The 26,341-nt window shown below is 42.2% G+C and overlaps 1 protein-coding gene across 2 annotated transcripts; it reads left to right on the forward strand.

The window, feature by feature from the left end:
• Positions 1 to 25,610, forward strand: LOC126990244 (uncharacterized). 2 transcript variants are annotated; one of them, XM_050848794.1, is made up of 9 exons: positions 1 to 166; positions 16,930 to 16,998; positions 17,636 to 17,732; positions 18,123 to 18,320; positions 19,168 to 19,281; positions 21,660 to 21,894; positions 22,312 to 22,549; positions 23,656 to 23,855; positions 25,461 to 25,607. In XM_050848794.1, the coding sequence occupies exons 2-9, from the start codon at positions 16,991 to 16,993 to the stop codon at positions 25,553 to 25,555; spliced, it is 1,185 nt and encodes a 394-aa protein (XP_050704751.1). In that variant the 5' UTR covers positions 1 to 166; positions 16,930 to 16,990; the 3' UTR covers positions 25,556 to 25,607. The 2 variants fall into 2 exon arrangements, with proteins under 2 accessions (XP_050704751.1, XP_050704753.1); XM_050848796.1 differs by lacking the exon at positions 1 to 166 and having other exon boundaries at positions 16,951 to 16,998; positions 18,061 to 18,320; positions 25,461 to 25,610.
• The last annotated feature ends 731 nt before the right edge of the window (positions 25,611 to 26,341 follow it).

A 26,341-nucleotide genomic window follows, 5' to 3' on the forward strand; every position in this document is an offset into this window, starting at 1 on the left:
AGAACTTAACCTAGCCTAACCACACCCCCAGTCGCCTACACCACCCGCGACGTGTTGTACTGCTGGAACACTGCCCACCAGGTGGTCACGGCGCCTGACCTAATCCTGTCCTAGTTTGACCTGATTGCCACGCCCTCAGGCTTCTAAAACACTACGCAACGGACCGGTGAGTGTTTTTTGTTTTGTTTTGTTTTTACGTCTTGGCCTATTGGGCCGGTAGGCTTCTTCCCGGTGGATCCTAATGGTCGGCCCAAGGCTTCTTCCCGGTGGGGCCTGTTGGTCGGCCCAGCCCGTTCTGGCGCAGGTGAGTGTTTATAGTGGCGCCATCTTGCATTGGCTCATGCTGCCCTCTGGGAGCTCATCTTTAATCCTAGAATCTAGAGTCCGGGTTGATAGGTGGTTTTTTGGACAGCATGTGGATAGTTTTAAGCCACTCGGCGGCGGCTGAAAAATCCCAGCTTGGTGGCACCGGGCGGGGATTCAACTCGCGTCGTCCTGAACGCGGGGTCGTCACGCTATCCATTCAGCCACCGCCTCCCCTGTGTGTGTGTGTGTGTGTGTGTGTGTGTGTGTGTGTGTGTGTGTGTGTGTGTGTGTGTTTACAGCTAAGGAGACAGTTCTAGGGCGTAAAGAAAATATTAAAATAAAGCCCGCTACTTACTGCTCCTGAATAGAGGTCAAAAGAGTGGCCAAAAAGAGAGGTCAATGTGTGGCCAAAAAGAGAGGTCAATGTGTGTGTGTGTGTGTGTGTGTGTGTGTGTGTGTGTACTTCATTCTCTCAACCCCCGGCGTCCCTCCCCCATCAAGTCCCTTCCCAAACCTTTAACACACACACACACACACACACACACACACACACACACACACACACACACACACACACACACATAAGAACATAAGAACATAAGAACGCAGGAGTCTACAAGAGGCCGGTAGGCCTGTACGAGGCAGCTCCTTTGACCCTAAGCTCCCGTGTATCTAACCCCACCTAATATCGCTGTCCATGAATTTATCTAGTCTATTTTTGAATGTGACAATTGTATTGGCACTCACCACATGACTGCTAAGCCTATTCCACTCATCCACCACCCTGTTAGTAAACCAATTTTTGCCTATGTCCCTGTTGAATCTGAATTTATCCAGTTTAAACCCGTTACTTCGTGTCCTGCCCGGTTCTCTTACCAACAAAACCTTATGAAAGTCTCCCTTATTAAAGCCCTTCATCGATTTATAAACCTCGATCATGTCTCCACGCACCCTTCGCCTTTCTAGAGAATGCAAGTTTAACTGTTTGAGTCTTCCCTCGTATGGCAAGTTTCTCACACACACACACACACACACACACACACACACACACACACACACACTCTTTACGTATATGGTAACTAAAAACGCACACAGCCTCAAAATATACGCACACAGCCTCAAAATATACGCACACAGTCTCAAAATATACGCACACAGCCTCAAAATATACACACACAGCCTCAAAATATACACACACAGCCTCAAAATATACACACACAGCCTCAAAATATACACACACAGCCTCAAAATATACACACACAGCCTCAAAATATACACACACAGCCTCAAAATATACACACACAGCCTCAAAATATACACACACAGCCTCAAAATATACACACACAGCCTCAAAATATACATACACAGCCTCAAAATATACGCACACAGCCTTAAAATATACACACACAGCCTCAAAATATACACACACAGCCTCAAAATATACGCACACAGCCTCAAAATATACGCACACAGCCTCAAAATATACACACACAGCCTCAAAATATACACACACAGCCTCAAAATATTCACACACAGCCTCAAAATATACGCACACAGCCTCAAAATATACACACACAGCCTCAAAATATACACACACAGCCTCAAAATATACACACACAGCCTCAAAATATACGCACACAGCCTCAAAATATACACACACACACAGCCTCAAAATATACACACACAGCCTCAAAATATACGCACACAGCCTCAAATGGTATTTGGGTAGGCGGTGGCTGAACGGATAGCAAGACGGCCCCGCGTTCAGAAGGACGCGAATTCAATCCCCGCCCGGTGCCACCAAGCTGGGATTTTTCAGCCGCCGCCGAGTGGCTTAAAACTACCCACATGCTGTCCAGAAGACCACCTATCAACCCGGACTCTAGATTCTAGGATTAAAGATGAGCTCCGGAAGAGCAACATGAGCCAATGCAAGATGGCGCCACTATAAACACTCGCCTGCGCCGGAACGGGCTGGGCTGACCATCAGGACCCACCGGGAAGAAGATTAGGAGACAGATGACAAAAGATGTGTTTTGCCGGACGCGTTACTTGGGTTCCGTGTCGCCGTCAGGAGACTCCGTGGGAGGGAGATATGTAAACACTTTGCACAGCTTCTGTAGTTTAATATTCTTCCTTAGTAGTACACTTCACTCTGACACTTACCACTAGCTTACTATGACTGGGACTAGGACTCTCTCGCCCTCTTCTCCTATATATATCCAGAACAGTACAGTCTAGAATGTTACAGTATATTTTAGATCATACAAGAACATGTGGCAAAAATATATGCGAGTTGGCAACACTTACCGCCTGGCGTCTGGCCGCGCCAGTGCAGGTTGTCTACATTATAACTGCAATGATAACCCTCTAAGGCCTAAGCAGAATATCGAATAATATTAGACATAGATGTACTAATGCCACCAAATTGTCAACTTATGTGAATGAGCTTAATCCGTCCCTGTCTCAACACCCAGTATGTGTGACAAATTTATGTATTCCTGATTTCCACCGTGAGGCATTTACTCGACTCAGATTGATGTCACATAATCTCAAAGCAGAGACTGGTAGGTGGAATCGTGTTTCACGTCATTAAAGAGTTTGCTCATGTGATGAAGTGTCAGTCCAGACAGAGAGTCTGTAGCGATTCACTGTCCCATCACTGAATCACACAGACATCAATACCCTACGCTGAATTTTACTGATATTAACACTCTGTTAGATGAAAACACTTATATAAGCGAGTTATGCAAATACATTTTTGATGTTTTAGTTTTCATGCTTTTCGGGATAATGTTCGTAAGATTTTATGGTTTCAGTGAATTTTACTTGTTATATATAATATATATATATATATATATATATATATATATATATATATATATATATATATATATATATATATATATATATATATATATATATATATATATATATATATATATATATATATATATATATATATATATATATATATATATATATATATATATATATATATATATATATATATATATATATATATAATAATAATAATAATAATAATAATAATAATAATAATAATAATAATAATAATAATAATAATAATAATAATAATAATAATAATAATAATAATAATAATAATAATAATAATAATAATAATAATAATAATAATAATAATAATAATAATAATAATAATAATAATAATAATAATAATAATAATAATAATAATAATAATAATAATAATAATAATAATAATAATAATAATAATAATAATAATAATAATAATAATAATAATAATAATAATAATAATAATAATAATAATAAAAAAAATAATAATAATAATAATAATAATAATAATAATAATAATAATAATAATAATAATAATAATAATAATAATAATAATAATAATAATAATAATAATAATAATAATAATAATAATAATAATAATAATAATAATAATAATAATAATAATAATAATAATAATAATAGTAATAATAAAAAGAACAATAATAGTAATAATAATAATAATAACAATAATAATCATAATAATATTAATAATAATAACAATAATAATACACACCCACACACACACACACACACACATATTATTATTATTATTATTATTATTATTATTATTATTATTAATAATAATAATAATAATAATAATAATAAAAATAATAATAATAATAAAAACAATAATAATAATAACAATAATAATAATAATAATAATAATAATAATAATAATACCTTATTAGGGTAGGCGGTGGCCGAACTGGTAGCGTGCTGGGCCCACATTCACCGCGTGATGGACGACGCGGGTTCAGTCACCGCCGAGTGGCTTAAAACTACCCACATGCTGTCCTGAAGACCATCCATCAACCCGGACTCTAGAAGAAGCCGTCCAAGCGAATCAAGAACGAGTTCCGGGGGGCAACATGAGCCAATACAAGATGGCGCAACTATAAACACTCGCCTACGCCAGAACGGGCTGGGCCGACCATGAGGCCCCACCGCGAAGAAGACTTGGGCCGACCATCAGGCCCCACCGGGAAGAAGCCTACCGGCGCAATAGGCCGCAACATAAAAACACACACACACACACACACACACACACACACACACACACACACACACACACACACACACCACACAGTAGCTCACTCCGTGAGTGCGCTGCCACGCATCAAGGCCTGACAGGCGGCAGTTCGAGCCCCGCTCAGGCCGGAATCTTTCCGCTGACGAGGAGTGGTTACTTTCCCCCCTTGAGCAAGGGGGATGAAATGTGTGGTGTGAGAGTTCATAACAGTACCCAGAGATCGACTAGCTATAATGAGCATCAGCTAGGGCCCTGATGAGCATACGCTTGCTCGTATGTCGACTGGTTGGCGATTGCGAGTCCAACTCGTGATCAAGCCGTGGTGAATTACACACACACACACACACACACACACACACACACACACACACACACACACACACACACACACCGTTCCAGTAGCTCAGTGGATAAAGCTCTGCCCTGGCAGGCTGAAGTTCGAGCCTCGTTCAGATCGGGATTTTTCCGCTGACAAGGAGCGGTTAATTACTGTCCCCTTGAGCAAGGGGTGTGTGGTGTGTGAAGGTCCCGTCAGTACCCAGCGCGTGACTATGAACCTTGCTATAATCGGGAAGGCAGCAAGAGATGAAATATAAAAGTTCCCAGTTAAGTTTCCTGAGTTCTGGAAAGACATAATATTTAGTGTAGAAGAAAGGGAAATATATCAGTGTTGTCAAAGAATAGGAGCCGGGTAGGTGTTTGGGAGGTTATTATAATTGTGTCGAGGTGGCATTGATTTTTTGGAGATAATAAAGGACACCAAGCTCCTTGTGCCCATTCAACAATGACATCAAGGTCAGAGTTAAGCGTCCTGTAGCGTCCAGCCTTGAGTCATGTTCCCATTGGAAGTGTCTTGTGTTAAATGATGTTGATCGGGTAGTGCAGCGTCGAGTCATCGGCGTAGGGGTGAATATAGTTCAGGCAGTGAACCCTACAAAATCCGGAAACTTGCCCCAGCCCTGTCATTAAGCCTCGAATTTTGGAAAATAAACCGCTTTGGTGCGAATCGCAATAACTCCATTATGTCTTGGCTACAGAAATGTTTTTCTTATCAATCGACGGAAAAATGAAAGGGATACATTTTGTAGTAAGCGACTGAGCTCAAAACAGACTCGAAAGGGTAAAAATCGAATACATTCGCGAAACACGTCTCTGAAAAAAAAATTTGAGTTCCCAACCTTGAAACCTGCTCATTTTTTGAGAATTTCAAAAAACTTATTTAACAAATACTTTAGCCCTACCAATGTGCTTTCCAATATGATGCATAACATTTCCCGACTCCCAGTAGTTTCGTCGCTAGAGCTCGAAATGTAAACCCTTTTGAGAGCGATTTTGACGAAATCCAGACTCTTTGCCGTTTTTGTCTAGTGTGGCCTTGTTAATGCCTCTAGAAGGCTGTAACTTGGCATGTAGCCCTCTTGGCAATGTACTTTGACCAGTTCGAAGGATTTTTGATAGCTCGATTCCAAGTTTGTCGTCGAGCCGTCACATACAAATATACATTCATATTTGGAATCAAAAGAAAGCAAATTAAATGTATTATTCATAAATGGGAAGAAATAGGGTTGGATGCTAAAAAAAAAAATAACACGTATAATAAGGCTTAATATAGGTTGATTTATATAGTGAAATGATTATATATAAAAAGTAGCTTTTCATATAGATATCTTAAAATGGCCTTAATACAAGATAGTCAACATATTGAAGTGTTCATGTATGAATGTTTATGCAGATGTATTAATTTTTGTGGCGACAGGAAGTTGTTTCGTCGCGGCGCGTGAAATGAGTCAGATTCGGCGAATTTTCGTCGCGACTTCTGGTCAAGCTCGAGCAAAAATACTGAAACTAGGAAAGCGTGCTTGGTGGCAAATTAAAGCTCTATTAATACAGATTAATAATCAGAAAATAAATTTAAAAGCACTAAATCAATAAAAAAAAGTTATAAGCAAAGGCCTAGAACATGTCCAAATCGCGGCAAAAGGCCGAAAAGCAGGCTATTTTGTGACGGCTCGACGACAAACTTGGAATCGAGTTATCAAAATATGCTTCGAGCTGGTCAAACTACATTGCCACGAGGGGTTACATGTCAAAGTAAAGCCTTCTAGAGGCAATAGCAATGCCACACTAGACAAAAACGGCAAAGTGTCTGGAGTTCGTCAAAATCGCTCTCAAAAGGGTTTACGTTTTGAGCTCTAGCGACGAAACTACTGGGAGTAGGGAAATGTTATGCATCATATTGGAAAGCACATTGGTAGGGCTAAACTATTTGTTAAATAGGTTATTTTGAAATTCTCAAAAAATGAGTGGGTTTCAACGATGGGAACTCAAAACAGTTTTTTCAGAGCCGTTTTTTGCGAATTTATTCGATTTATTTCGAGTCTGTTTTTGAGCCCGGTCGCTTACTACAAAATATAGCCCTTTCATTTTGCCGTCGATTGATACCAAAAACATTTCTGTAGCCCCAGAAATATAGTCCAGTAAAAGTAGGGTTTGACCCACCACTAATTGCAAAAGAAATGAAACTGCCTGCATTTAGTGTGTTTTTGTGATAGAAATAACATATTAAAAATCCCACTTAATCCAAGCATTGGAAAATTATGATTTTTCACACTGTAGATTGAAGGTTTAGGAAGAAAAATATAGCAACCTTTTTAGTATATATCTGAGAATAAATCATTATTTTTTTTACAATAGGAACCTATTATTTTGTTTCCTTGATCATTTCATGTTAATCTTCCAGAAATATGGATTTTAGGGGTTTACGGCCCAATTCGGGAGAATACTACCCCTTTTAGCCCAAAAATATAATAATTATATTAAAATGCAATAAAGTAGAATAGATTACTTATGTTACTAACTAAGGTTGTTTGCAATTTATGCGTTGGCCTATGATTTAATATCAGTCTAATACATAGCTAAATGTCATCAGTCTCATCATCTACTTCTTCCTTATTTTCACAAATGCCTTTGCATTCTCCACATGCTGCCGTGCAAGGAATAGTCAATTTCTTGCATCCACAATGTCTTGTGCTGCAACCGGCTCTACAATTGCACCTTACAACTTGGAGCAATCCCTTTGGTGTCCTTAGCAGTCACAGTTACCCTCTTAATAACAGATGCACTTGCTACCTTGGGAGTGATGTTTGCGAGTGTACCCATTCCATGAAAAGTACCACTGCCATCTAATGTGCGAATGTTGTGGTCAACGTTGTCAGCAGCATACTGTATGAAATGACCTGGTATATAACCAGGGATATCTGTTCCGCTTTGAGTGGCAGCACTTCTCTGGTAATTCTGAATTTCAGAATAGGAACAGCAAAATCCATGTTTGTACAAACAATCAACAAGAAAACGAGAAGCAAAGTGTGAATGCATCTGCACCCCTAAGCCTAGCTGCAAAGGGGCTAACAGAACCTTGGGCCTAGTTGCTTGCATGAGAGCCTGTCCTATGGATGACACTTTGAGTGCTTTGACATCTTTATTTTTTCCAACAAACAGACAGTCCAAGAAATGTCGCAAAGTGTTTGGCAAAAAGGCAGACGTTTCCTGAACAGAGTTCATTTCTAAAGTGGTTGGGTAGAGATCTTTACTCTGAACAATGGACTTAATGTCAGATTTAATTAACTTAACAGTTGCCTCAATTAACCGAAGCTTCTCAGCTTCTAGATCTGTTCCCCTAGGCTGACTGTAAAAGTCGCTAATAATTGATGAAGCTTTCTGCCTAAATGTTACAACATTTTTCTTTCCATTCACTTCTGCAATCACAATTTTGTCCCCGAAATGTTGCCTGAGGATTTCTTTCATGTGTGTTACGCCATATGCTTCGCTTTCAGATTCAGATTCCTGTAACCTGTCTGCCATCTGCAGAATAAGGTCCTGGACGGTTGTGAGTTCTTCATCGTTAGCCTCAAGATCATCAACGACTTTCAGAAATGCCTCCTCTCTGTCAGTACCTACAGGTCTCCCTCTTTTTCGTTTTTTCACACTAGAGTTGCTATCACAGTTACGCTGAAAGCACACAGGAGTCTGTTTTAATGTTCTAAAGTTCACATTGCATAGCTGATGATAAACCGCATCAGCGGCATGTAGGTCATGGACACAGCTAATTCTCATCAATACAGTTTCTGACCACTTATCACCACGGTCATCACATATTTTTTTCACAGTTTCCTGGAAAATTATTGTTCGAACAGGAATGAGCAAGTGATCTTTTTGCTTTCCTTGATATTTGTCCCCAAACCCACAAAACAGGCACTGTCCTTTAAAGCAAAATGTTGGTTCGCTCGATCGAAGACTCTGGTGTTTTTCCACTATTAATGGACGTTTACGTCTCCCACCATCTCTGTCATAATCTCTCCGACATTTTGTATGCACGAATTGCCCTGATTGAACTTGTACATCATCGTTGTTCAAAGCACTGGTCTTGATAATTCCTGCGACCCCTTTGTCTCCTAATTTGGTCACCTGGGATCCATTGGAAAGGGGCTCACTACAGAATGCACATTCACCTTCCATCCCTGCTGTTACCTGAAAAGAAAAATGCTGAGTGAGATAATAAAAATGATTGAGTAATCTTAATATTTTTACCAACGTAGGTGAAATTTTTCCACCCAGACCGTCCATCTTCAACCCTAAAATTGACAATGTTCCAATGCTTGGATTGAGGGATTTTGGATATGTTATTTCCACGATCAAAAGACACAAAATACAAGTGGTTTCATTTCTTTTGCAATTAGTGGTGGGTTTGGCCAATTTTGCTCCAGATTTACTGGACTAATAAGGGAGTTATGGCGATTCGCAAAAAAAGCGGTTGATTTTCCAAAATTCGCGGCTTAATAACGAGGGCGCCGCAAACTGAAAAGAGTCCGCCGTCCATTACTTGAGATGTCACTGGTTCAGGCTGTTGGGGAAAGATCATATTGAACAATAGAAGGGTAGTGGGAGATAGAACAGATCGAGCCTAGCATAACACCATGCACTGCTGAAAGGATTTGGGGTAGAAGTGACCATCTACTACAGCACAGATCAACACACACACACACACACACACACACACACACACACACACACACACACACACACACACACACACACACACCTGTCCTCATAAAATTACAGTGATCATTTAAGGCCCTGCTGGGCTATTCACAAAATAGGCTGTGCGCCACTTTGCTGCTACTTTTCTACGGGATCTTTTTTGTCGTGTGAGCACACTTGTGTAGATACCTATCTCGTATATAGGGTGTCAATTAACTGGTCAGAGAATTATATTAGACCGACTTTCACCCCGCTGCACACACAAGCGGTCACAGCCTTGGTAACTGCACCCTCATAGTAGCAGCACACGTGCACACCCTCGCCTCAGCGCGGCTCTTTAGGGCGTCAGCGTACGAATGATTAGATACATGAAAAGATTTAACTGTGCCTCACGCTGGCCACTCGTGAGCCGCGATGGCAGTGACGCGGCTCGCGGCAGCCATTCACGGCGCTCCCCCCCAAGGCTGCGCCGCGGCCCCTAGTGTCAGTGCGGGGCAGTGGCGTGAGTACTGAGCAGCGTTTAGGTATATGCAGGGTGCCGGCCAGGAGTGTAGCACGTTAACCCTTGGGGCCAGCCAGCAGGAGGAACAGTGCCCACCGAGCAGAGAGTACCGCAGCGGCTCAACACGTATTGGAAAGATAATACAGAATGAAAGGGGAATTTGACATTAAGAAAAATCTTAATTGTGTATTTTTGATTTGTACTTATCTGCTGACCTTGGTATGAGTTTCCAAGCAGATGCCTTTAGCTGTGTCGACCGTGCCAGTGTTGAGGCGTGCGTCAGGCGGCGGCAGCCAGGGCAAGGCTATAGTGCGTGGCATAATAATAATAATAATAATAATAATAATAATAATAATAATAATAATAATAATAAATGGCTTATTCATTTGTAGGCAGCCATAAGGCTGAAAATACACAAAAATACCATACAATGAGTTTCATGTGGTGAGTATTGGGGGATGTGGGGACGGGTGTTGTGTGTGTGTGTGTGTGTGTGTGTGTGTGTGTGTGTGTTGGATGGAATGGAGGGGTCATGTGATCATGGAGGTGTTAATGACCTCACAGTGTCGGTATCGCACTAAGCCGATATCTGTCAGTGCGAGTTTTGACCGGGACGAGAATATTGTGGTGTCTTGTGGGTCTAGTGGGGAGGGAGGCGGTGGGAGTAGGTCTCTATGACGGGGGTTATGGAGGAGGAGGACTTGCTGAATTTGGTTAGGTTAGGTTAGGTTAGGCGCACCGTGTGTTAGGGCTGTCCCGAAGCACGTTAGCCGAGTGATAATAATAATAATAATAATATATAGTGTTGCTGTCTCCAAAGCACAACTCTCGAAAAGTTCATTTGTTCTTGATACAGAAGTACAGAAGTAAAGTATACTTGCCACAACTTATCCAGCATATACATATGTCACCAACAGTGACAAACGAAACGTCTTAAGGACTAGCTCCCTCACAGACCGCTCTGGAGTTCACCGCCTCTGTAACTAAGATAGGTCTTTAATTTAGTTTACATCTGGAGGCATTCAATAGAATGTAAATTGTTTCATTAACAGCGGCAGTCTGTTTTGCAGCATTTGGAGCCATACAGGAAAACTACTTCATCTCTCTCTCTCTCTCATGTTCCCACGCTTACACAGAACTGCCTCTATGTACTTAAGATTAATTACGTCCCTAACTTCTCTTCTCTCATCGTCCTCTGCCCAACTCAGAATATCTTTTCAATTTCGATGGACTGTTTTTATTATTGCCAACATTTGCTTTCAGCTTTCTTAATTCTTATTTACCCTGTTAAATTCCTTCACAATCCTTTTCAGCACCCTCTCACTCTCTGCCAGTAACACTGAATATTACATCTCCAAATAGGTCTGCCAACGACTGTTCCGTGCTTCTCACTCGCAGCATTTGGACTGACTCCCTACTCAGGCTTTCATCTCCTCAACAACCATCCTCATAAACATTAAACAGCCTTAATTGGTGACGTAATTAACACACCTCTCACACCCACAACGAAGAGCTTTATAGTTTCACATCAGGTGATATTACTGTTAGGAACATTAGAAGGCATAAAAAGATTCAAAGACATTATATGCAAGAATATAAATACAGCAAGTAGGCCTACCTGATAGCAATTGCATGTAGGACGGCTTGCTAGTCTGCCGTAAATCAATTAAGACTGAATAGACGACTTCAAACCTTTTACCTCGCCAAGATGCATATCAGCTACTATTATCTTGGTTTGCTCTTAAGGTACGAAAATGATTAGTACCTAAAGGTTAATTGGGCGCATACGCTTTAGCTACGCTTTGCCTCAGTGCTCAACTCGATCCGTTCCATTAGGCTTTGGGCTTGACTATAATGATGTTTGAGTAGTACAGAGAGAGAGTCATCGGCGGGGGTGAGCATAAGTCAGTCTGTATGGATATATATATATATATATATATATATATATATATATATATATATATATATATATATATATATATATATATATATATATATATATATATATATATATATATATATATATATATATATATATATATATATATCAAGGAACTGTCTTTAACTGACAGAAATATATATATATATATATATATATATATATATATATATATATATATATATATATATATATATATATATATATATATATATATATATATATATATATATATATGGTATTGTGTCGTCTGGGATTGATTAAAATCTTTCCGACTGCCCCGAGCGTGAGCGGGACTTCTTTACCTTTCATTCCTCGTAAGAGGGTGGGGGCGTCAGGTTGGCTGCTTAAATGCAACCTCTGGCGTGAAGTCTTTTAGCTCATCAGGTGGCATGGTTGGTATGCGCCTTGATTTCTATTCAGAAAGTACGGGCTCGATTCCTGGCACAAGTGGTTTGTTGATATATATACATAGCTGGGCGTTATCGCGATACTTTATCGCTGATAACAAAATCGGATTATCGACCGTCCGCTACTTATTTAAATATATATCGGTATCTTCGTTACTTTTGTAACCAAACTAGCGATAATCGCTACTTTTTTTCCGCCTCTCAGAAAAAAACGTTGTCTCCCTACTGCGCATGCGTGGCCCGGTGTTGTATGAAAAAACTTCGGGATATGAAATATCTTCGGTGATGAGATTTCATGCTTAGATCATGAAAATTAAAACACTAGGTTATTTTTTTTTATGCTACTCAAAAATCAATACATCATAGAGAAAAATCATTTTACTTTGCCCCAAAAATGATTATTCACTGCCTCAAATTTGATATTCCATATTCGTTTGTGACCATGCCATGATACTGAAGGCACCCGGTGTTGTGTTATTTGGTGTCCCATCGTCAAAAGCTGGCGCTTTTGTTTACAAACACTGGTCTCTCGTGAACTGCGCATGCTCAGGCCATTAAGTGTAGACCTGTTCAGTCTCACAATGCTTTTTTAACCCATTAAGAGTTGCTGGAAAGCTGAATCAAACATACAGTACCACCATCCTCGCTGTTTCTAGAACGACGTACAGACGTCAAAAAAAGTATCGGTGCACAGGGGGTGCGATGCCTACAGCAAACATTCGAGCATCCGCTGATATTGTGGGAGGGTTGGCGTGCCTGACTGTGGCTTGTTAGTAAGATTCGAACCACACAGCGATTGTTTCATAACTCAGATCCAGAAACATTTCAAAGACTGACAGGAAGTTTACGTGGTTATCTTCGTATTATGGTCATGCCAATTAACATGGAAACATCACAGGAGACACGAGGGGCTGTCGTAGCCCTCCATGCTAAGGGTGTCACCATTACTGATATTGCCCGTCAGCTTCATATTCACCGGAACACAGCAGCACGGTGGACTCGGCGGCATGCAGACACAGGTGCTACAGACGATGTTGTAATACAATGATATCCTGTGTTACTGTTCACCAAACACCACACCATAAGGATTGTGTGTTTGTGGTTTTATATCTAGGCCATAAATAACGCCATCGATGATGACCCATTCACACCTGCTGTCGACATTCGCCGTGACCAGGGTCTGCAGTGCAGCACGCAAACCATACGCAACAGGCTTCACAGCAGGGATTACCGAGGTCGCAGGCCAGCCGCAAAGCAGAAACTAAGCGAGCGTAACATGGAGCCGCCCATAGAGTATGCGCTCGAGTATGCTGACATGCCAGCAGAGTTTTGGGAGCGTGTAGTCTTTTGTGATGAAAAGACTTTCTACTCGGATGGCACATCAGCAGCACAATATGTTTTGCGAACATGTGGTACCAGGGTAGTCTCTCTCTCTCTCTCTCTCATGGATACGTAAACAAGTTGGTGGTTACTACAGGTGCCTGCATCCACCCCCACAGATTTGTGTTATCTGTCTTCTGTCTACTGCTAGTTAGAGTAATTACAGTTATGCTTGCATGGCTATAATTACACTAACTTTGAATATCAAGGACAAGACATAGACTTGGTAGGCTGCAATACACCTTTCAATATCAGTTACAGAGGAGGTTTTATGTGACTACTACATAAATGGTTATAATGTTTCAGATACGACATTAAAAATGTAATTGCTACCAGCAGGGGCGGGCGTTGGGAGTTGGCTGATGTTGGACCGGGATATTTAACAGGTGATAAGTATGTTGAAATCCTGGAGGAGGTCCTTCTTCCCACGGTAGAGACATTGCTGTTCCCCGAGGGAAAGCCTTTCTACATTCTCCAGGATAACAGCCCAATCCACACATGCCGGGTTGTTAGAGTGGTTTGGCCGACATCCAAACGTCACTCTGGTGCCACATCCACCCAAATCGCCAGACCTCAACCCTATCGAGCACGTCTGGGCAGCAATGGTCCGACATATGCCTGAGCGGGACCAGGGACGGAACCGTGCTGCTGTCGTCAGAAGTGCACTGCAAGCATGGGAGCACCTCCGTCGTCCACTTGGGTAAGAAATGACTAGTGCGTTGGTGGCATCCATGCCTAAACGGCTGGATGCTGTCCTAGCAGCAGGTGGTGCCTATACGGCTTATTAATATATTAATAAAAAAATGAAACACGCGTTTTTTTCTCCTAAAAGTAGTATTATAACAGCAAACATATTACTACGTAGTTGTATTATAACAGCATAATTATGACTGAGTAATAACAGCTATAATATATGCATGACCCGTATTCGATTACCATGTTGTAAAGTTCACATACCCCATTTCATAGGTGAAGTGCAGTTATGTTTTTTTTCCACACGTAAAGTGTTACGGTAAAAACCACGTGACAGTGTTATGTTGCATTATCGACGCACGCAGATAGGCCGTTACACGTAACCACATATGTGAATCTGTATGTAATATCACGCTGGCTGGTGATTTATGGCATCCACCTCACAGCAGGGCTACCAACGTGTATCAAGTCGGCCACTTTTTCATCGTCCTTCGTTCAGTGGTGTCAGAATGATTCGTACTTATAGTGCATCGATACTTTTTTTGACGTCTGTACACTCTGTACATATAAATACAACTCGTACAGAGTGTCGTTCTAAAAACATCGAGGATGATGGTAGTGGTACTATATGTCTGATTCAGCCTTCCAGCAACTCTTAATTACGGTTTAAAAGCTTTGTGAGACTGTACAGGTCTACGCTTGCTGGTCTGAGCATGCACCGTTCACGAGAGACCAGTGTTTGTAAACAATTTTTGACGGTGGGGACGCCAAACAACACAACACCGATTCAGGCATTTTTAGTATTACCGTCCATATGTACGTGTCAATGTGTGGTTTTAAGGTTTTGTAAGTTTCCTAAAATACGGATAATGAAAATTTGAATTCATCAACGTTGTTCTATCTGAAATATCAATATAGTATCGTTTTCGCCTATCGGACTTATCGCTAGCTAGTATCGGAATTGTGGATTTATATTGGGTATCGGTTATCGGTTATCGCCTATATTTGTGTCTCTAGTTAACGAATATCGGTTATCGCCGTTAAGGTTTTTCATTATCAGTTATCGGTTATCGGGAATAAGGTTTTCTGTTATCGTGCCCAGCTATATATATATATATATATATATATATATATATATATATATATATATATATATATATATATATATATATATATATATATATATATATATATATATATATATATATATATATATATATAGTTTCAGTTGCTTCATTCACACTTTCTATTACTCTCAAAATCATGCTTGAAATGAGATATGAAACTATAGTACCAAGTATTTCGATATCTTTTGTTTGCACTAAGGCAGTACACGCACACAACCCACGAAGAACAAGAAGAATAAGTTGCAAGGGAAAAGTGGCAGGGCTCCCCTCCTCACTGCCAGTGTATGACAACAGAACGAGGAGAGAAGGGGGCTTGCAGAGTGCAGAATGCACTGCAGAGTCAGACTTCCAAGGCGACTCAGTACTGTACGACCATGCTCGTAGTTGTCTCTACTTTTCTTGTGTTTTTATACTTGGTAATATAGTTTCATATCTCATTTCAAGCATGATTTAGAGTGTAATAGAAAGTGTGAATGAAGCTGGGGAGCCCTGGCAGGACGGCTCGCTCTCCCTGCGTGGTAACACTGCAGCAGAAAATGCATAACTGGCAGCTTAGGCCCCCGAACCAGGCGGGACCAACATTCCGTAAGAGTGCCACACACAGCTGGGTAGGCGGTGACACCCTTGCCTACTTATCAGAGGCGGGTGTGACTGTTGATGGCAGCGAGTGTTCTGAGTGCTAATTGGTTTACGGGTACAGAAACTCATATCCGCCAGGGTTACTTTATTTCGACAAACATTATTATCATTATTATTATTATTATCATTATCATTAGGACAAGCATAGCACATAGAATAGGTGTTTGTGTGTGTATGCGTGTGTGTGAATGTTGTCAAGCGTGGATAACATTTACGTGTTGGTGTGTGTGGAACAATGTGTAGAAGTGGACAACAAGAGGACATGGACGGACAGTCAGAGATAAGCGAGTAACAGGAAGAGTTAACAATGAAGATACACAAGACGCGGACAACAGGGCACGCGACGAGAAACACGAACAATTGGATGGCGCTCAAAACACTCGCTACCACCAACAATTGGTGACCCCGGAGTGACAAGGACAAGGGTAGACGAAAACATTTCACATGAATACACTTATTAAGTCTATGCTTGCAGCGTCACGCTGTCACTGCTCCTTAGTGTGTGGCAGCTAGAGATTACTATTATCTTATGTCCTTGGTCTTTTGTCCTTTCTCTCATCATGTTCTGCTGTGTCATGGTGAGGCCCCAACCCTGGCACTGTTTGACACCTCTTGCTTTAAAAGGTTGGCATCCTGATACTGTTGGTCATGGCCGCACATTTCGTTTTGTCGTCCACAACCCCCGCAGCGCCTCATCTCATCGGGAAAATTTCTCTGTCTTGTTAATCACATGTAGCAGACAAGTGAAGTAAGTGATCTTGATGCAATCGATGACACTCCAGCAATGCCTCGTGACTCCTCATTGTCTTCCTTTGCAGAGTGCCTTGAGGAGGTGCGGCGTGACCTTCTGTTCTGTTGTGGACTTTTCTCCCTGACACCATGTTAAGGTAAAGCTGTTGTTTACAAGCTTGTGTTTCATGTTCTTGTATGGTATATTTTTTTATTAAATTGGCATGTTTGGGATTTATATAAGAAGGTGTGAGGTTTTTTTTCATTCATAAACATTACTGAAAACATTGCTTGAACATTTATCAAAACAGTTAACTTTCACCCAATCATGACCTAACAATGTGCATGTGCCACTTCTCTCAAAACTTGTGGATGGATAGCTGAAATGAAACAACTGGTTTTTTTTTATACTACTACTACTACTAGCTACTACTATTACTACTGTTACTATTCCTACTTTCTGTTTACATACTCATAACAGAAAGCACTAACTATTTAATGTCAGCTGATGTTCAGATGTAAATTCACTTCAGTTTTTTATTTGATTCCATAACGGAGTATTATTTCAGTGCGTGTCATGCAGCCTTGTCTCCTGCGTCACAAACCACCATCACAGTTGCTCCTTTCTAAGTATTGCTCATGTGTATCTTCTGACACATCTCTCTCAGTCTCTGCTTTACTGGGGCAGGGTGTTGAAGGCATTTTATATTTTGTAGTTTACTGTGCCCATGACCCGCCTGAAATTGGCACTATCATCCTACAAATGACAGCACCTCCCTTTCCTGTCCCCCGCAGCCAAGGCAACATAAGTTCTGCAGGGAATTGTGAGCGGCGCAACGCCATCCCTGTCATCTACACCAGCGGAACATACTACGAAGTGGGCTTTGATGTGGTGAGTGGCATCCAGGCACTGGTAGCTGTGTGGCTCTAGTGTTGACACTTTGGTGAGTGCCAGCAGAGAGGCAGGCCATTTGTCCCTTATACTGGTAAACTCGGCAATCTCTTTTCCTTGTCTCTCTTTCCTCCTTTCTTGAACTTGAATTCAAAAGAGGAATATCAAAACAGCTTTCAAACCAAGATTATTGTTCTTTGTCTTGTGGCATCTTCCTCTAACTACTTGTTATTGGGGCAGCAAGTTGTGGGCATTTACAAGTAATATTGTTGCACCCTTGGCTGCCCCCCATGCGTTGAAGAAAGTTAAATGATTACCTCCCTTGCAGGCTCCGTCCTCCCCGCCTGAATGACCCACCTCCCGCCACCCTTGTGCTCGGCTCCTCCACAGGGACGCACCTTCCGGGGCCTCATCCAGGATTATCTGGCGTCGTCCGTGTGGCTCCGGGAAACACTTCTTCCAGCTTATGAGACAGAGGCTGGGCGGGCCGCCTATGACGAAACCCTTCCAGTCTTGAAGGAGAACTTTCCACAGTACCTCAGGGAGCTGCAGGGCACGGCAGATGGGGCTCAAGTTCCCTTCCTCCACGTAAGTGTTGCTGCAGCATTCTGGCGGGGGAAGCCATCCGCAGCACAGCCCTCCTTCACTAGTCTGGCTGTGCCCCATCCATAAGTCTCCTTGACCTCTTAACCTCTAACTGCATGTCTCCACCCCTACCATAGCCCCGCTGCGTTCGACTTTTTACTCTAGCTCATCCCTATGCTGTCCAAATCCCTTATGCAAGAGTTGACCAGCAGCTTCATTCTTTTACCCCTTTCAGTGGTAAACTCTGGAACAGCTGTATTCTCTCCTGCCTACGAGTTGAACTTTGTCAAGAGGGGAGTATTAAGACACCCTTCCATCTGAGATTGACCTCTCCTCTGGCCACTCATCTCTACATTCTTTTGCAGGAGCAGCGCATAGCGACCTTTTTTGTTTTTCTTTAAGTTTGCCCTTGAGCTGCTTCCTTTACAGTAATAAACAAAATTTTCATGCTGTTTGAGAGCCTGACCCCAGGGCTATGTTTGTGTCTCCAGCAAATACTTATACTGTTTGGGAGCTTCAGCCCACTGTGGTGTTTGTGAGGCTGCACCACAGCACCCCGCAGCCACAGAATGGGAGAGTGTGGCCACCTTCATCAGAGGCGCCACATTGTTACCAAAGGAGCCACATGAAATACAAAGTGATGCCGATACAGCAGTTTCTTTTGAGCTCTAGGTACTACTTCTTCAAGACTGTGATGACACCTAGAGCACAGTAAAGGGCACTATTGTATCACTGTGTATTTGAATTTCACATGGCTTTTGTGATAGCATGGCGCCTGTGATGAAGATGGCCACTCTCTCCTCTTCTATGGCTCTGCAGCGGCTTCGAGTGAAGTCTTGCCTGTCCCCAGCTGGTCCTGCTGCACATGGACAGGATCATGACCATGGCGGGCCAGGTGGAGCAGCAGCCGTGCAGCAGTGACCTCAACGGCTGTTCCGACCTCAGCATCAACAGGGAAGACCAGGTGAGTTAACTGAAACATTACACTGGGTTAAAAAGTGTAAGTTGTCTAAGCTTTTTCAACTGATTTAGGACAAATTTGCACCGCTGAATCCGAAAATGACATCAGTTTCTTTTGATCAGGTCAGGTCTTTGTGCTAAGTCGATTTTTAAAAAAATCCTATCTTATAACTAAATTGATTACATTTTTGTGACATTCTCGGTTGATTTTTGTTAATATTTTTCATCTGAAATAGGCTTTTAAGGTAAAAAAAATAATTTTCTAACACGATTCATTAATTAAATGTTACAAAAATTGAAAGTGTATATTGAATAGTAGACATTGCTAAAGGTAAGTACATGTAAATTAGATATTAGGTCATCATTGTTCAAAATTCAGGGCATGAACTTAAGTTTCTTAGAACTCCTAGAATGCTCAGCGGTAGGGATGTCTCTCCACAGAGTCCAACAGTAATCAGCCATCATGACTGCATCCCAGCGTCCCTGATACCTGGTCTCCATCTCTTTCATGTCCTGATGGAATCTCTCCCCCTGCTCGTCGCTCATTGATCCCAGATTCTCAGGAAACCGATCCATGTGTGAGAATAAGTAATGCATTTTGATGCTCATGTTGCATTCGAGGTTTCTGAAAGCAGTCAGCATATTGGTGACAAGTTCTGCGTAGTTCCTGGCCTTCTTGTTGCCAATAAAGTTCTTCATGACAAGAACAAAAGCCTTCCACGCTTCCAGTTCCAATTCGTTCATTGAGTTTTCAAACTCTGGATCTCTGATGAGCTGACGGAGTTGAGGACCGTCAAATATGCCAGCTTTCAACTTCTCCATGGCTAATCCTTGAAAAGCGTGGCACAAGTAAGTGAAGCAGCCACCATCCTTGTGCAGAGCTTTGGTGAACTGTTTGATCAAGCCGAGCTTGATGTGCTGCGGTGGGAAGAGTATCCCGTCTCTGTCCACCAGAGGGTTGTTTATGACGTTCCTTACGCTGCATGGCACCAACTACTCCCGTACAGGCCTGTCCTTCTTCGTGTAATGCTGAGCTTTGTCCCTACTGTCCCACATGCACAGAAAGCACGGGTACTTGGTGACCCCAGACTGTTGTCCCAACAAAAAGTTCACCTTCTTCAGGTCAACACAAATGAACCACTCATGCTTATCATAACGAACTCTCTCCAGCATGTACTTCACCGCTTCATACTTCTACTTCAGTGTAGTCAAGTGAGCGAGGGGTACAGAGGCAAACTGGTTGCCGTTGTGCAGCAGAACACATTTCAGCAATCGCTTGCTGCTGTCAGTGAACAGTCTCCAATCTTCGCGTTGGTACTGTGCCACCCAAGCTTGTGCAGAAGCTGCGCAATATATGTACAGTACACCAAGTCCTTCTCTTCAGAAAAAATGAGGGTACTCTTGATGTCTGTTGCGGTAGAAAGTGATGCGAGCATTGTCAGAGAGGAATTTTCTTTCCTTCAATCTGGATGCCAACAGTTCGGCAGAGGGCTTTGACAAGCCGAGATCGCGAACTAGATCATTTAGCTCCTTTTGGGATGAGGGATGTGGTGCATCATCGTCATGTAAATAGAAAATACCCGTACGTCTAAAAACAAACGTAAAAAACATCATGTGGCGATCGATTAAAAAGTTGATCTGATTGAGTAAAACCAGTGTGAATTTTGGATTCAGCACATCAAAATTGTCCTAAATCAGCTAAAAAAAAACTTAGACGATAACTTTGTTGTTGGCCAGTGTTATTTTCAATTTTCATCCAAATTACATTCTTCACAAAATCACAGTAATCTGATTTTTTGAAGGCAGAATATTATAATGTGAAAATAGTAATTTCTGCTGCTCCTCCTACTACTACTACTGCTACTACTACTACTACTACTACTACTACTACTACTACTACTACTACTACTACTACTACTACTACTACTACTACTACTACTACTACTACTACTACTACTATTGCTACTACTACTACTACTACTACTACTACTACTACTACTACTACTACTACACCCACCCACCCCTTTCACCACCAACACTGCTACTTTACAATTACTACTACTACAACTATTCCTCCTCCTCCTCCTCCTTCCACTACTACTACTACTACTACTACTACTACTACTACTACTACTACTACTGTACTACTACTACTACTACTACTACTACTACTACTACTACTACTACTACTAATAATAATAATAATAATAATAATAATAATAATAATAATAATAATAATAATAATAGTAATGATGATGATGATGATGATGATAATAATACTTTTCTTGTGGCATGAGTCTGATGCCCACTCCACTCCCTCATACCCTTGACTGGGCCACTGACTCTCACATGTGTAGTGACACACACAACACCCTTCTCCAGGTGTTGCTGGGCCACACAGAAGACACATTCGAAGAGATGATGAACTACCTGTACCTCGTGTCCGCCACCATCAGCGAGGAGGCGCCGGAGGGGAGGTTGGGCACGCGGACAGAGAGCTTCACGGCACTCTGCTACTCCGGACACCTGCCGGGAGTCTGCCTCGGCTACAACCGCCACGGCCTGGTCTCCGCCATCAATGATATCGTCCCTCTGAAGGTCTTCCCCGCCAGGACCCGTGAGTGTGGCTGCCTGGGCACATGTTTCTCCATTGTTACTGGTTTGAGCGCAGCTCCCAGCCTGGCAGAGCCGCACAGTCTTGGCCGCCAGGCTGAGGGATTCTTTTTCTTCTCCAAGTTGTGGTTTCCCACAACTCGGCTTTTACGGTACCCATGAAGTTATAAAGTTTGGAGAAAAGTAAGGATAAAATGAGTTAACCGTCAACTTCATTGTCTGGTCCCATTCACCGTGGCTCAGCCTGATCCGTGTGGCCTTCCAGGGACCCAAGTACTTTCAAGGGGAAGCCTCAACACATCCCCCAAACTAAGCTGACATTATTTTTCTGACGTTTTTATCCCGTGATGAGATAAGTAACACTGCATAAATCAGTGGTGAGAGTGTGTGCTCCTGGCAGTAACCTTCCCCCCTTGGCCAGCGCCTCATTTCCTTTGCCGGGCGCTGCTGAGCGCCACGTCCGTGGAGGCGGCGCACGACATCCTGAGGGACCGCGGGACTGGAGGAGCCGACGGCTTTGGCGTCAACATGATCTTCATGAGGCCGGATGGTGGTCACGTCTTCCAGAACGTGGAGGTGGGGACGGCCGGGGCTGGGGATGAGAACCCGCTGTCCATTGTGACGCTGAGTGTCGGCGAACACTACTTCCACGCCAACAGGTGAGCCGCGCCTCTTTGCCACACTTAAGTTAACCCTTTAATCATAGTTTGTTTCTGTGGGAGGCCCAGAGGCTGGAGTTACTCTCTTGAATCATGGATTGGAACTGTGTGATGTCCTCGTCTTATACGTGGGACGACCGTGTACTCTAAGTGGACTGTGGGCCGTAGTGTCTGGTGATGGAGCAGGGAAGAACTGCCTCCTGGCCAGCACACTTGCCTGCTGCTGCAAGGAGAGGACAAGCTGCATGCATGCCTTCCTTTCCTCTACAATTCAACACTTTTGTCTTCAATAGATTCATTTCTGTGTCCTAGCTGTGATTAGAGTGTCCTCAAACTTTGTCTTCTCCCTAGTCCATGGTGCGCATTTCTTGCCTACATTTTATACTCAACATCTCTCTCTCTCTCCATTCCATTGGTGCACGTCCCAGCTTTTATCTGCGTCTTTTGTGAGGCGGCCATGTCTTCATTGGCACCCAAACGACACCAACAAGAATAAAGTCAAGGGATAGGGTCTTGGTTGTTCTGGGTTCTGTGAGAGGCACCAAGTGTCTGAGCCAGGGCTACCAGACAACAAGCACACAACTTTCTCTTCTAGGAGGGGAGAAGGGTGAGCTCGTGATATTACTGTGTTTATCAAGTGCCTATCCCCGTTTTTCTTTTTTTGATTTTATGAGGCATTGTTTACTCTATCTGTGTGTTCCTCTGCTGTCTCAAAGGTTTAATTTCTGATCATCGTTTGTTGTCCTGCCTAAGCCCAACTACGAATCTGCTGGCCTGGGTTTGAATCCTGGCCTGGGCAGTCGGCATGCAGCCCACCCAGCTGTTCATCCTTCCTCTTGGGCTAGCCGATAAATGGTTACCTGGGGAAACCTGAGGAAGGTAAACTGTGATAACCCAGAGGTTGCACTGGCCCTGCGTCCTGGGGTGATAGGTTCACACCCACCACAGCTTCAAGGGTCAGTGGTACGGAGATGATCACCGAGGCCACGTGCAGCTATAGTGTATGCTCCAAACTTTTACTCTACGTACCTTACCAAATGATTATTGAACATTAGAGATTATGAACTATATTCTTGATTAACTGTTTCCTGCTTGGCGTGGCGCAGGTACCTTCACCTGACAGGCATCCCGGAGAAGAGTGGTCCTCCCGAGGCCAGCAGCGAGCACCGAGAGGTCCGCGCAAGCCAGTTCCCGGCCCCCCAAAACCTGGCGGATCTGCTGGAGGTGCTATCAGACACCAAAGACCCTGTGTTCCCCATCTTCAAGGAGAAACCCCAACTGACCCCCAGCTCGACCCTGGCCCTTGGTTAGTACACTGAGAGAGAGAGAGAGAGAGAGAGAGAGAGAGAGAGAGAGAGAGAGAGAGAGAGAGAGAGAGAGAGAGAGAGAGAGAGAGAGAGAGAGAGAGAGAGAGAGAGAGAGAGAGAGAGAGAGAGAGAGTTAGGTCAGGTTAGGTTGGCTTTATAACCTCCGCCAACGAAGTTGGGAGGAGGTTATATTTTCGGTCCGGTCAGTTTTTTTTTATTTGTTTGTTTGTTTGTGAGCAGTCTCCTGTACACACTTTTTGCGGATATCTCAACCAATTTTTTTCAGGGAAGCTTCGTGTCCATCCAGAATAGAACCCATTAAATTTTTTATGTCAAACGTCAAAGGTCAAGGTCAAGGTCGCACAAAACATCTGATTGACCATAACTTCGGTTCTCTTCATCGTAGAGACTTCATATTTGGTTCATATTTTAGCTCATGGAAATATGCACCTTGCCTGACCTTGACCTTTGACCTTGACCTCGAAAAGTTCGCCCAAGGTCAAAGTTTCCCAAAAAATTGAATTTCATCAAATTTCAAAACAAATGCTTCCATATTATGATGCGTGTCCATCCATAATAGAACCCATTAATTCTTTTTATGTCAAAAGTCAATGGTCAGGGTCGCAGAAAACGTCTGATTGGCCATAACTTCGGTTCCTGTCATCGTAGAGATTTCAGACTTGGTTCATATTTTAGCTCATGGAAAGACGCACCTTGCATGGCCTTGACCTTGACCTTTGACCTTGACCTCGAAAAGTTCGCCCAAGGTCAAAGTTTCCAAAAAAATGAATTTCATCAAATTTCAAAACAAATGCTTCCATATTATGATGCGTGTCCATCCATAATAGAACCCATTATTTTTTTTTATGTCAAAGGTCAATGGTCAGGGTCGCAGAAAACGTCTGATTGGCCATAACTTCGGTTCTCATCATCGTAGAGATTTCAGACCTGGTTCATATTTTAGCTCATGGAAAGACGCACCTTGCATGGCCTTGACCTTGACCTTTGACCTTGACCTCGAAAACTTCGCCCAAGGTCAGTTTCCAAAAAAATAGAATTTCATCAAATTTCAAAACAAATGCTTCCATATGATACACATTGCATGGCCTTGACCTTTGACCTTGACCTGAAAAAGTTCGCCCAAGGTCGAAGTTTAAAAAAAATAGAATTTCATGAAATTTCGAAACAAATGCTTCCATATGATGCATAGGATCACAGTTGATGCCCATACCAATTTTCAGGACGATCTTTGGCAGAGGTGCGCACTCTCAGAGAGCTATGCGTCTAGTTTAGATTAGGTTAGGTTTTGAATAACTTCCCTCTGTGAGATAAAAAATGGATATTGAAGAGTCCCTCCAGCTAAGTACTGGCCAGGACCACACAGCTCTGCCAGGGTTACAAGACAGTGCTGCCTTGCTCACCAACAAGCCACCGTGAGGTCAGCTGTAAGCCATACACCGCACCCCTGCCAGCCCCGTTCTGAAAAGACTTCATCTGTCATCACTGTTCTCATCTGTCAGTTGCAGTATATGTAATTTTTCATCCAGCTCAGTGTGTGTTCATTGTCAGGTGCTGCTGCCAACCTGTTGATGGTCACTTTGCAGGTGTGTTTGATTTGGTCAAGAAGACGTTGGCTGTATGGATGAAGAACCCTCGGAAGGCTGGGCCCGTCATGGAGATTCCCCTACACTTCAACTGAACCACCTGAGCTCAGCCATTCCTCTAATATAGACAGAAAACACAGCTGACGACAATTTGACAAACAACAAAACATTAATTTCCACAAGAATGCACTACGTGACAGGGTTTGACTCAAAGCTGAAAAGTCTATTTCAGAGACACTGGCTTTTCATTTATGGATCAGGTCATGTAAATATATATATATATATATATATATATATATATATATATATATATATATATATATATATATATATATATATATATATATATATATATATATATATATATTTTTTTTTTTTTTCATAATGTCAGTCTATTTCCATGTATTAATCCGGACCCAGTTAACGCCGCATCCAATTTCAAAGAGCCATTTTTTCAAAGATAATATATATGTAATTCCAGTCTGTCTCCATGTATACTTAGCCACACTCAGTTAATTTCTGCACCTGTATTACGTTTAGGAGAGCCAGATTTTAAAGGAATACCTGCATACATAACGTCGGTCTGCCTCAGTTCAGTAAACCACCACAAATGTAAAAGAAGTATATAAACGGGCATCGTATTGTTCCACGCCCAGTTAACGTCGTCTCCAGTTCCAAAGAGTCACAATTTTTATGTAATATAAATCTACACGTCAGGCAATTTTGTCTCCTTGTATAATTTCACGCCCAGTCAATACCCCCGTCCACATCCCGTTTACGTGCGCCAAGCTTTAAAGGAAGACCTATACATGCATAACCTTGGTCTACTTCAGTTCAACAATCCACCACAAATGTAAGCCACGAGTAAGGGCGTCTCGCAA

Source organism: Eriocheir sinensis, unplaced genomic scaffold (genome assembly GCF_024679095.1).
Source record: "Eriocheir sinensis breed Jianghai 21 unplaced genomic scaffold, ASM2467909v1 Scaffold1504, whole genome shotgun sequence".
Lineage (NCBI taxonomy): Eukaryota > Metazoa > Arthropoda > Malacostraca > Decapoda > Varunidae > Eriocheir > Eriocheir sinensis.

Excerpts from the sequence above, each read along its gene's own strand:
- LOC126990244 (XM_050848794.1), top strand. Across the intron at positions 21,895-22,311 it reads GGTCTTCCCCGCCAGGACCC|CGCCTCATTTCCTTTGCCGG; the intron begins GTGAGTGTGGCT and ends CCCCTTGGCCAG. Across the intron at positions 22,550-23,655 it reads CACTACTTCCACGCCAACAG|GTACCTTCACCTGACAGGCA; the intron begins GTGAGCCGCGCC and ends GGCGTGGCGCAG.